Raw genomic sequence first — 13358 nt, forward strand, 5'->3', positions numbered from 1 at the left:
ATAGCTTTAAATAAACAAAGAAAATACTTCGTATTATAAACAAATATATTATAATATTTGACATTTCGGTTCTTGCATTGAACTGACACTTGAGGTATGTGTGAAATACACTAAAACAAAACGAAAACGCCAGTTCAAGTAATGTTATTCAGTCATTATTTACTCAATCCAAAATTGCTATTCTAAAAACATGTTATTTAAAAAAAAAGAAAGAATCTATAACTAAAACTTATATAAAAAACAACAAAAAAGCAAATATTCAAAGACTGAGATTAAAGTGCCTATATTTGACATTAAATTGCAACATAAATAAAAAATAAAAGGTTATATATAATTACCTGTTATACTTATTTCCATACATTAGAAGTCCAAAAGCCATTGTATTCTTTGAAATACCTAGAAGTAACTATTTAACTACAACAATTAAGTTAATGTGGTGGTATTACCTTTTTGAAAGTGATAAAATGAAGAGCACATGATATATGAAAACTATATTTTATTCAACACAATTTAGTACTTTTATGGTACTTATTTTGAATTAGCTTTTATTTTTACATTTCATCCGGTGATTGCCATTTTTAATAGTGTCTTATTGTTTTATTTCGAGTCATTTTAGTATTTCAAGCGCTGATCTATTATATACATTTAAATCTCTTTCAACACTTCTAATTTTCAATACTACTTTTATTTTAGCTTTGTTTCAATTACAGTAGTAGTATTTGAGTTTATTGCCATATCAGCATCACTGGCTATTACATGGCAGATACATTAAGCACCAAAATGGTAAACAAAATATTTTGATGTTACAACATAATGAAAACAAACTTAGAAAAAGAAAAACTACATGTACAAAATAAGTACAATTCTATAATAGATTCATTAAATGTACTTGTGCAAAAAACACAAAAAAACCTGGATCCATGAATAAGTCCTTAAAAGTTTGTCCTGATAACAACTGCATTCTCATAACATTAAAGATTGGGCAATGGGCAGTCCAAAAGAATATGTTTTACAGACAAGTTGGTACTACCGTATTGGCATTTTGGTGCTTCTTCACCCTTCAATAAATGTCCATGAGTCAGTCTAGTATTTGTTTCAATTACAGAAAACAATTTTAATAGTTTTAGTTACTAATAACAACATTGATGTCAGAACATACCCAAAGACATCAAACCTAAAGACAAAAGACCAACACAGAAGCTATGGTAAATTTCTTTTTAATACGGTCGCAGCAGTTTTTACAATGGGGGAAGAGGGGAAAATGTGCAGTCGCTGAATAAAACACTTCCTCACTGAGGCCACACACATACAGGGGAGATTTACTTTTAAGTGGCAAATTTCTTTTGTTTAATGGGTGCAGGCAACTGAGTGGATATGTCCACCAGAGGGCGCTCAACCACCACCAGAGACTGATCTGACATCAGCTCAACATGCAACATCTCCTAAAAGACAGAAAGAGAATAAAAAGTAATTAATTTTCCATCCAAAATTTCAGGAAAATGAAAAAACACCATGTACATGTTGTCCCACACACCCTGAAGGTCTTGCAGACTTTGAAAGCATGGCTGTGAGATTTCCTCTTTTCCTTTGGGAGGCTCTTCAGAGTCAGCTGATTGAGGAATTGTGTCTTGACATCAGGCAGTGGCTAGAACAGACACATGCATTTTTGAAAATTCATATATATATATATATAAAAAAAATAAAATAATAGATGATCATAAACTACCAGCATTAGAAACATGCAGTTCACAACCATATAAAGATACATGATTCCAACAAATTGAAGATTCTAAAAATACAAAAAAATTAAATGTCACGACAGAAAAGGAATTGAAGAATGAAAATGTTTAGTGAAAGGTTTCAAAATAATAACACTTGGTTTGATATATAGTTTAGACAATTACAAACATTAATTCTAAGCATGGCAAATGCTTTCTGAAGTCACTAAATGTAATGACAGAGCATGACTAATTCGGTCTCACCAGGCTTTTATCAATGATGCAGAACATGTAGGTATCATGCAGGATGACATGGGAAGGATTTTGGGGATTAAACATCACGTTGAGGCACGGTGTGTCTCTTTCCAGCCAGATATAATGAAGGCCATTCCTCTGCACCAATCTGCTCCAGTCAGTGTATTGTTTCCGCTCTATGGAAAACTCAAACATCTGTGGTGAACAAAAACGGATAAGAACAAGAAAAACAAATCTAAGCCAATTCAAATCACAGCTATGCAATTCAATGGAGGTCGCCATAAAAGCTCACTAATTACCCGTTGATCTGCATGCATCATGAATAGACAGTTTGTTTCTGGGTGGATGGCCATGGCGCTGACAGCAGAACTGTATATAGGGACTGTGCAATGAAGCTGAAACATATGAGGTTATCGTTAACCATCAATATATCAATATCTATATCTATACACTACCGTTCAAAAGTTTGGGGTCGGTACGATTTTAAATACTTTGAAAAGAATTCTCTTCTGCTAACCATGGCTGCGCTTATTTGATTAAAAATACAACAAAAATCAGTTATAGTATTAAATATTATTCCAGTGTAAATCAGCTGTTTTCTGTGTGAATATATAGTAAAGTGTAATTTATTCCTGTGATCAAAGCTGAATTTTCAGCACCACCAGTGTCAGTGTCTTCAGTGTCAAATGATCCTTCACAAATCAGTATAATATGAGGATTTGATGCTCAAGAAACATTTATTATTATTATCAATGTTGAAACAGTTGTTGGTCTGTCAGTTGTACAGTTTTTTTTTTTTTTTTTTTTGGTTTCTTTGATGAATAGGAAGTTCAAAAGAACAGCATTTGTTTGAAATAGAATCTTTTGTAACATTATAAATGTCTTTACTGTCCTTGATAAATAAAAGTATTGATTTCTTTCCTCCAAAAAATAAAAATAAAATTCTCACTGACCCCAAACTTTTGAACGGTAGTGTATATATTGAACCAAACTTTATTAACCTTTATTTATATAATACAGATTTATTTCAAAGCAACTTTAATATGATAAACAGAAAAATAATGATTCAATGACGCAAACAGAATTCAATTCTGCTGTAAAGCAGTCATTATTCAGTTGAAATCAGTTCAGTGTTCATTCTGTTTGGTTCAATAACTGTGTAAAGTAAAGTTAAATTCATCTATAAAGTAGCCTCAGAGAAAAGAAGAGATGTAATCTTCCAGCTCAGTTCAGCTGTAATCAAAGTGACATGTCTGACACAATAAAGTCACTCCGCCAGATTCTCTTGCTTTTTTAAAGGTATTAAATTATAGGTAACTAGAGATTTTTAGACAAAATTGTCTGGCTTTAGCAATGATTATTATAATTATTTTATATGATTTCTATTATTATACCCTTAATCCATTACACATTAACAATTTTAGTTTAACAATTAAGCATTTAGTTTAAATGTATATAAATAGATTATGTCATAAATACACATTAGAATAAATAGATAAAGCTTTAAAAAGAACAACGTGGGAGCTTACATGTTCAAATCTCTGTATACTCAACTATATAAAGTCACTTCACAATTTTCACTTGCACTAATATAGCAACATATTTCAATATTTCAAATAGATAGGACAGTAATGCATTCCTTTTAAAATAACAAGAAAATATCTGAATTACTCTTTCAAACAAGTAACACAAGTTACTTTATTTTTTAATTTATTGACCGACACCTCTCCTGTCATGAGGCGTTGTGTGCCGTGTAAACTTGATGGTTATTATAGTTCTAGACTAAATGTGAGGATTCAGTATTCCTCAAGTTGAATAAAAACAGTGTAATGCAAACTCAGAATATTACGCAAACCTGCAATTATTAAATATGTTAAAGAACACAATTTATTAACCAATGTCTTTGCTGCTGACCTTAGATGATCCAATTCAACCATACTAATAAGCAAAAATGACTTCAGATAAACATTGTTTTTATTGCTGAAGTGTGTTGAACTTTCTTCTGTGTGCTATTCTTCTGCAATTCAGAATGGAATTCAGTTAGTTTGAGCTGTGTCCTCTACTGTACACTACACACGTGAATTAGCCTTTTCTTAAGCCTGAGGCTTGTTATATCACTTTTGATGTGAAAGGGTCTTTACATTTGCCGAAAACAGAACTTTTTTGTTATTATAAAACAAACAAGCAAGCCCAGACCAGGTGAGAAAAAGTAATGCAGTGCATTATTTTCCATAACTTTTTAAGAGAGTAACATAATATTGTAAAGCATTTCTTTTAAAAGTAACTTTCCCCAACACTGGACATAAAACACACCTCCTTTGTATGCAGGTTGTAGACGTGAACCTCGTGGTCACTGTTAGCAGAAGCCAACCATTTGCCATCCTCGCTGGCTGCCAATAAGTGAATGGCCTGATGGGAACCTGTTACAGGAGGACAATCTTGTTACATACACACTTCTGCACGAAGGTTTGGAGTCTTTAAAAAAAGTTTTTAAAAGAGGTCTCTTTTGCTCACCAAGGCTGCATTTATTTGATAAAAAAATAATAAAAAAAAGTTAAGCAATAATATTATTGTAATTTAAGGAAACAGTTTTTTTTTTTATCTTAATATACTTTAAAATACCATTTATTCCTGTGATGGCAAAGCTAAATTCTCAGCACCATTATTCCAGTCTTCAGTGTCACATGATCCTTCAGAAACCATTTTAATTAGCTGATTTGATGCTCAAGAAATATTTTCTTATTATCAACAATGTTGAAAACAGTTGTGCTGCTTAATATTTTTGAAGAAACCATAATGCAATTTTTTCAGGATCCTTTGATAAACAAAGGGTAACACTTTATTTTGATGGTCCCTTTTGAACTTTCTGTTGACTATAAGTAACTTTGCAACTACATGTCAACCAACTCTCAGTATTAGTAGATTGTCTGCTTAATATCGGCAAACTCTTTATTGTGATGCTCCTCCAACAGACATTCTACAGACTATAAGTAACTTTGCAACTACATGTCAACTTATTCTATCCCTAACCCTACCTGTCTACTAATACTGTACTAACACCCTAATGAGAGTTGGGTGCAACGTTACTTATAGTCAACTGAATGTGTTAAAGGGACCATCAAAATAAAGTGAAACCACATAAGGTTGAAAAGAACAGCATTTATTTGAAATATAATATTTTATTATAAATTATATGTGTCTTTATATGTGTCACATTATAAATGTCTTTACTGTTACTTTTGATCAAAATGCATTAATTTGTGAATCTGTGAAATTAATTTTCACAGCGGCCTAAAGATAAATCCGTATAGTCCTCACCTGACTTAGGTTTAAGGGTGCCCACAAGCTTGCAACCTGATTGGCTGAGCGAGACCACATGCACTGACGACTGTGTGGAGGCGGAAAACAAATGGGAGGAGTCTGAGGAGAAGCAAAGCTTGGCTGAGCTGAGTACCTTTGGAATTTTGGATATCTGAATAAAGAAGAAAAAAAAAAAACTTTTTAATCAGTTTTCATGGGACCTTCATCTAAGGCCATCAGACACTTCAAAATTCAAGGAGAGTCTATGCATTCTTTACCATGCTACAAAGTTATGTAATGTGTTTTCATGCAGTTTTGTGGAAATCTACAGTACCTTGGTGATGCTGATGTTGTTATTGTCGCAGTGTAGTCTGTAGAGCCCTAAACTGCTATTTGTGGAATATGCAATCCATTCTCCACAGGGAGATACGGCACTGCAGCGAATGTGATCCTCTCCCTGCAGATAAACATCACAGTTCAATCACTTCATTCATTTCAGCAGCACTATGGATGTCACAACTCTCACCACATACTGCAGAAAGTTATACAGATGACTATGGAGATTTTAATTTAAACCAATTGTAATGTTTAAAAAATATTCACGTCATGCTTTAAAGAAAAAAATAACATTGATTTTCAAAGCAAGAATGGTACCTTCACTTTCAAATGAAGCAATTTCTCTGGATTTTTTTTTACAAGTAAACTGCTTCCAGGTATGCCTGAAAACAAAAGACAAATAGAAAATAAAACCAAAAAAAAAAAAAAAACGACATTTCATGCCAAAGTCAAATAGAAATTATTTCATACACTATCAGTCAAAAGTCAGGAGACACTCGACTAAACTGGTTTCTCATTATTATAAATGTCTTTTCATCTAAAGGCTTAAGCTTACCTGCTTGATATAAGTTTTATAAAATGTGCTGACATTCAGTATTCATGGGAACTCCTTCAATACTGCATAAAAGTATCTCTGAATGCTCCTCATGAAAGAATGAGCTTTAGACGGATGGCTACTTTGAAGCAGCTCAAATGTATGATTTTTTATGTTTAACATTACAGTCACTGCACACACTACCTTTCAAAGGTTTGGGGTTGGCATAATGTTATTTAATGTTTTTGAATAAAGTATCTTATGCTCATCAAGGCTGCGTTTATTTGATCAAATTACAGTAAAACAGTAAAAATGTGAAACAGTATTACAATTTAAAAATAACTTTTCTATTTTAATATACTTTAAAATGTCATTTATTACTGTGATGACAGCTGAATTTTTAGCATCATTACTCCAGTTTTCAGTGTCACATGATCCTTCAGAAATCATACTAATATGCTGATTTGGTGCACAAATATTGAAAACAGTTGTGCCATTAATCTTTGTGTGGAAGCCATTTTTTCAGGATTCTGTGATAAATAAAAGGTTCAAAAGAATGTTCAGCATTTATTAGAAAGGGGAAAACTTTTTTAACATTATAAATGTTTTACTGTCACTTTTGATCATTACATCCTTGCTAAATAAATTGCGTTTTTTTATGTCAGTGTAATTCCTACAATTCTATTTACGCCGCTTCATAGCTTTTGATTACTTTACTATCATTCTAAAATGTGGGAAATAGTAATTGTAAAGAATGATTAGGTGAGTTCAAACATCTAACTGGTAGTCAATATGAATATCACATTGAATAACATCTTCACCTTGTCCTTCACTCTCTCCTAGTCTCCAAAGCTCCAGATGACCAGGGTACTGGAAAAGCATCAGGCCTGCCTTTCTTGCACAGGACACCAGACTCCTCTGCAATGAAAAAGAGCAGAACAAGTCCCTCCCATTAAGAGTCAATTACAAACATGTTTTCTATGTGCATGTCAACATTTCACAATACTCACATGAGGAAAGATAATCTTCTGCAAGGCAGAGGCCGATGACTTCACTTCAATCTTGTCTAATAAAGGTCTCACGACCAGCTGTGTGTCCATACCTGAGACGAGAAGGCTCTTTTAAACAAAAATACTTCAGTCATGTGATGGATTGTGTGATGAAGGCAGATCTGTTCGAATCATCTAAGAAAAAGGAAAAAAAAACAACTCACCTCCCGAAACCACAGCCGTTGTGATCTCCGCCACAGCTCTGACATCATGAGTGTGGTTCCTAAATGTTCTGGTTCTGACCCATTCTTTGTCATTCTTTTCCAGAACCGAAGAGATGAACTGGAACTGTACCACAAATCCTTCTGATGTCCCGGCCACAAAGCTGTCCTCTTTCTGTCATTCAAGAGGGTACAATAAGAATTATCTATCTAGATAGTAAGAATACTATCTGTATTCTTGTAGTATGTCATGTACTCTATATGTACACTAACCATACAAAAGATTGGGGTCAGTAAGATTTTTATTCTTTCTTTGAAACAAATAAATTTAGCAAGGATGCATTAAAATGATCAAAGTGACAGTAAATACATTAACAATGTTACAAAAGATTTCTATTTTAATACTTTTCTTTTGAACTTTAAATTCACCAAATAATCCTGAAAAAAAAAAATACATAGTGGTTTCTACAAAAATATTAAACAGCATAATTGTTTTCAACATTAATAATAATAATAAGGAATGTTTTTTTGAGCACCAAATCAGAATATTAAAATGATTTCTGAAGGATACTATGGCACTGACGCTGCTGAAAATGTAACTTTGCCATTACAGGAATTGTATGTTAAAATATGTTGGAATAAAATTTAAAAACTGTTGTTTTAAATAAATTACTATATATTTTACAATAAATTTTTTTATCAAATAAATACAGCCTCGGTGAACATAAGAGACTTCTATAAAAATATTTTAAAAGCTAGTCTATAAAGTCATAAATGTGACTGCAAATTCACAGCAATCTTCTCACCTGAGAGACTGATAAAGCCAGCACGTCACATTTTGAAACATTATGGCTTTTGATTAGTGTACCGGTGTGATCATTCCACATTTTGACCATTCCCCCAGAGTCTCCACTGATGACGGTCCCATCCGAGAGGTAGACCACACACCACACCATGCACTCCTTACTCCGGGATGTCCCCCTGTCAGTCAGCATTCTGTGAATAGACTGGCCTAAAAAAAACAAATTACACACATGACTACATTAAAGTTCTCCAGCTCATGTACTCATTCTACATGATTGCAATAAGGTGTTTTGGAAGAAAGACAAATTCTGTTTACCTGTCTCCACATTGAAAATCTGGATCATATCTATCATTCCAGCAGCTATTTTGGAGCCTGATGGGTGCCAGGACAGAGAGATGATGCGGCCTATGGAATTTGGTCGACAGATGTTCAAACGTTTTCTATTTTCGAATAAAGTAACCATTCAAGACATGCATCTGAAACTCACCTTTCTGCCTGTCCAGATTTCTCTCAAACTGTATTTTGTCTTCGTTCGCCGCAAACAATTTCACAGTTCCGTCTTCACAACCAACCTACAAACGTTAAACCACAAAATCTGAACAAACTTCTTTTTATGAAATGTCTTGCGTTATCTTTTCTTTAAGTCACTATGAAATAGGGCTGCAACGATTAGTCGACGTTGTCGACAATGTCGACAATAAAAATTTGTCGACAAATATCTTTGTTGTCGAGTAGTCGTTTGATCTCACGTGACCTAATGTAAGGGCCTGCAATATCGCGATTTGACCGCTACGGCGCTGTAGCGCTAGAGTGTAGTGCAGCCCTTACAAATGCTATTGCGGTAGAAGAAAACACAGCGCGAATTATGACAGTGCAAACGAATCCGAACTAGCAAGGTTTAGGTTTGGGAAAGTTTCACAAAACTTCAAATCAAGAATGCTGTCGTGTGCAATACATGCAAGGCGGAACTTGCTTTTCTCCCGTGAAAAAGCACAACATGCATGTTGGAGTGCAAGAGGAAACATCCCGGCAAAAGAGGAGCCGGTGAGAAGTGAGTGTTCTCCAGCTGGAGCTTACTAACCAGCGGTAAATCTCTCTTTATTAGAGAATGCAATACTACTAATAATAGTAATAATATTATCAATAGTAATATAATTACAGTAATGTGATGACTTATTTTGCATAGAATAAAGCTTGATCGAGCTTAGGAGTCAGGGCTGTTTTTATTATTGTAACACTATTAGTATATTAGGTATTATTATAGTCTCATCACTTGCCTGTATTTTGTTCAATAATCATGAAGACTTACAAAACGAGATGTTATACCCTTCCTATGATATAGGAAGAATATCATGGCAGTTACTTTATCATACTATAAATTAAAAGGTGAATGAGAAGGTCTCTGTCAGCTCAATTGTCATGTAAAAAAAGATTGTAATTTTATACTTAGAATAATTGTTTGCAGATTAATATTTTACCATTCTTTGTGTCCTGAAGTAAATGTCCCTTTTTCTGTTTCAGTTCTAAGAAAAGCAGTGGGCCTATTAAACAATGCTTAGAGAGCATTTGTGTGTGATTTGAGTTGGACCGAAATCTGAAAACTTAAAGAGAATGACCTGTTTAGTTGGCTCAAAGTTCATAAAACAACTATTTCAAAAGCTGAAGTGATTTTCTTTTTTTATATTATAGTTAGAATATGTATAACTCAATGTTTTAACTAATTGGAAAAGCTGAATAATCGTTCCAAACTTACTGATCAGTCTACGAACTAATCGACGATTAGTCGATTAATCGTTCTAATAATCGTTAGATTAATCGATTATCAAAATAATCGTTTGTTGCAGCCCTACTATGAAATCAAAATGGACAATTCTTATTTATGGAATATAATATTTATTATAAATTTGTGCCCTAAGTCTTTAATCAAAATAACTTCCCCTCTCTCTTGCACCAACATCTCTGATAATGTGTTTACCAGCATGAGGGCAGGACAATCTGTCACTCACATGACAACACAGCAATAGCAAACCACAACCATCCAATCAATCAATTCATTGGACAAAATCAAGTCCCGCCCAACATTTTTTCTTGTTTGAGAAGCTGTTTCACTTGGATATACGTCATAATAAGAAAAGAAAAGATTATCGCAACTTCTACTTCATGATTTTAATCACGTGCTATCGCAATTATCGTAAATACGAGTTACCTAGTTAAAAAAAGGACATAAACACCCTCTAATGTCATATTTACTACAAGGAATCTCTGGGATAATTTAAATACCCACGTTCCCAAGAAGGGCATTCCACAAACTTTAAACATGCCCAAGGGGAGAAGGATTGCTGATGTGACTGCTATTCTTTATTAGCTTTTTCCCACAACAGCTACATCGCCTTGTCTTGTCGTTAAAGCAGTGCATATTTAACTATGAGAATAATCATTTCAAGCATATTGTCTGTTTTATACACAGCGAAAATAACCTGTATTTTACATCAATTACAGAATTGTCAGCAAGCTGAATATCTTGACAGCATAGTGAATGTTTATATGATTGTCAGTGAAGGGGACACTAAATATCATTTTGGCTTTAATACCCAATAAATACAATAGGCAAGAATAAACCTCGTGTCCTCCATGATTCCTGTTCTTTCCGACAGCACTTGAATGCAGCTGTATGTCACTGTTTAAATTAAATGAAAATGAATAAAAATTCGCAGTTATGGATATTTTCCTTACAAAAGCGTATCGCTTCAGAAGGCATTTATTAACTCCCTGGAGCCGTATGGATTACTTTTAGGATGGATGGATGTGCTTTTTTTTGGCGTCAAAATCTCTTTATTTACTATAATAGTAAAATCTAATTACTATTCACTCCCATTATAAAGCTTGGAAGAGCCAGGATATTTTTTTATATAACTCCAAATGTGTTTGGCTGTAAGAAGAAAGTCAAATACACCTAGGAGGAGGATGGCTTGAGGGTGAGTAAATTATGGGATAGTTTTCATTTTTGGGTGAACAAACCCTTTAAGGAAAGCAAACCTACCGCTAAGTGTGTTCCTTCTTGATTGCCTGTAATGGCCCAGATTGGCCCTCCATACGCATCTATGGTGTATTTCACTCTCTGGTTTGTCAGGTCATACTCAGTTATTTGACCGTTTAGTCCTGCACTGAACAGACGCTCACCAACCCATGTCAGACCTTCAATCCCACACTGCTCTCTGCCAGGGATGATCTGTGGACATAGGAAACATAGTTAAGCATCTTAAACACACTGTTTGCTGGTCAAAAACCATTGTATCAACATAGCTCTGGTACCCAAACCTAAGATAAAGATGTCTATGATCACTGATTTGATAAATATGACAAAGCATTACTTAACGTGTACCTTTCCTTGGAAAAATCTGTCTGAACAGAGGAAAATCTCCACAGCTCCGTCCATCCTCGCCACTGCCATCGTTTCGTTCTGCTGGTTGAAAGCCAGGGCTCTGATTGCTGACGGCATGTAGTCAAAGAACCGAACCCGGTGAACTTTAAACTCCCCCATCGCTGATCTGAAATATATGGACATCATATCATAAGAACATTGTTTTTGTCAAAGAAAAGTTAATCTTTTGCTCAAATAACGTTAGTTGACTCAGTGTGGACTGATCACTCGTGATCAAAAACTATACGAGGAGCCTATAACTATAAACGTACCTGTTTAAATATAAATATTTGTTAAAGTATTTGAAAAAAAGTGGCTCCCGTATCATGTTATGGTTTGTTTCTGAAATCGTCTTTGTGAAGTGACTTAGGTTAACCAACTTTTCTACTCATTTAGGTGACACAGCCTTAATACCGTATGATCCGAGAAGAACGGAATGCAATGACAAAATGACAATATCTTTTCTTACCCTCTTTTCGTATGTATTTTGTTCTCTTTCAGATGTTTTTTTCACTTAGAAGCAGTGCACACGTTGTGCAGCAGGATCCACCACGTTGGTTACTCTTGACCCCGGAAGGGAAGCCCATGTCTACACAAAACTAATTTCAAAATAAAGGTCCCGAAACAACATGAAACAAATTATAAGTAATTTTACAATACAGGTTAATTCTATAATAAGAATATAATTACATGAATTAGATTATTAATGTTACAGTTTTGAAATATGATACTCATCATTCAAGATTCAAGAAAGCTTACACTAGTGTATTCTTCAAGAAACATTAACATGTCACACTCTTTCATTCACTTGCAAATATTAAACATTATACAAAAGTATGTATTAGCCACTTATAAAACAGTAAATGAATAAAGAAATATATATATATATATATATATATATATATATATATATATATATATATATATATATATATATATATATATATATATATATATAAAGATATATATATAAAGGTGCCAAGGGAGGACGGGAGATATAACAATATGGTTATGCAAATAGTTATGGCTTCACAAACTTGTGATCTTTATAGCTTTCTTAGTCTCTTATACTGTTCATGTACAAGAGGGATGGACAACTCCAGTCCTGGAGGGCCACTGTCCTGCAGAGTTAAGCTCGAGTTAAGCTAAACTCTGCAGGACAGTGTCCCTCAGTTGCCCATCTCTGATGTAGCCTATACTCCAGTCAACAAAACCATAAAGTCTTAAAAATTTGCCTTTATGAATGTGAAATTTGGTCAAAATATAAGTAAATTAAAAGCACATTTCATCTTAGTCATTATAATTAGTGAGGTAGCACTTTATGTCCTGTTCCCCATGTACATGTACAGTTATTACAATAACTGAGTACGGTACTAATCCTGAACCTACCCCTAAACCTAACCTTAACCCAAGACAGTTATATTAACCAGTACTTTCATAGGTAAGTACATGTATGTATTTTACACCACAATATAACTAAATAAGTACAACGCCAAAATAAATGCAAGATGGTTTCATTAGTTATTACAGAACATACTATTCATATTTATATAGCAACCTTTTTAATTTTCTAAATAAAGATTTGCTGGATAAAATCTGTGAATAAAATTTGAAAAGGACATCTTTCTTCGTTACATTCAAACCCCGCTAGCACCATGTATAAAAACATAACACGACACAGATATATTTTGTCAACTGTTTTATTTGGAATTACAATGGAGTAATATGCAGCACCAATTTCAAATGTTTTGATTTATTAAAGGCTGTGGTTTGTCCCA

The 13358-nt window shown here is 33.8% G+C and overlaps 1 protein-coding gene across 3 annotated transcripts; it reads right to left on the reverse strand.

Annotated features, from left to right (window-relative positions):
• Positions 1-1201: 1201 nt before the first annotated feature.
• utp4 (UTP4 small subunit processome component) lies at positions 1202-12173 on the reverse strand. 3 transcript variants are annotated; one of them, XM_056261272.1, is made up of 17 exons: positions 12112-12173; positions 11542-11707; positions 11200-11388; positions 8647-8731; positions 8475-8564; positions 8161-8366; positions 7358-7529; positions 7155-7246; positions 6966-7062; positions 5928-5992; positions 5608-5730; positions 5292-5445; positions 4287-4393; positions 2273-2368; positions 1983-2168; positions 1535-1645; positions 1202-1442 (listed from the first exon to the last, which is right to left on the reverse strand). In XM_056261272.1, exons 1-17 carry the CDS (start codon positions 12165-12167, stop codon positions 1326-1328), a joined length of 2112 nt encoding a protein of 703 aa, XP_056117247.1. In that variant the 5' UTR covers positions 12168-12173; the 3' UTR covers positions 1202-1325. The 3 variants fall into 3 exon arrangements, with proteins under 3 accessions (XP_056117247.1, XP_056117249.1, XP_056117248.1); XM_056261274.1 differs by having other exon boundaries at positions 12050-12138; XM_056261273.1 differs by lacking the exon at positions 12112-12173 and adding an exon at positions 11995-12087.
• Between the last annotated feature and the right edge of the window lie 1185 nt (positions 12174-13358).

Source organism: Rhinichthys klamathensis, unplaced genomic scaffold (genome assembly GCF_029890125.1).
Source record: "Rhinichthys klamathensis goyatoka isolate OS25496 unplaced genomic scaffold, OSU_Roscu_1.1 h1tg000181l_1, whole genome shotgun sequence".
Lineage (NCBI taxonomy): Eukaryota > Metazoa > Chordata > Actinopteri > Cypriniformes > Leuciscidae > Rhinichthys > Rhinichthys klamathensis.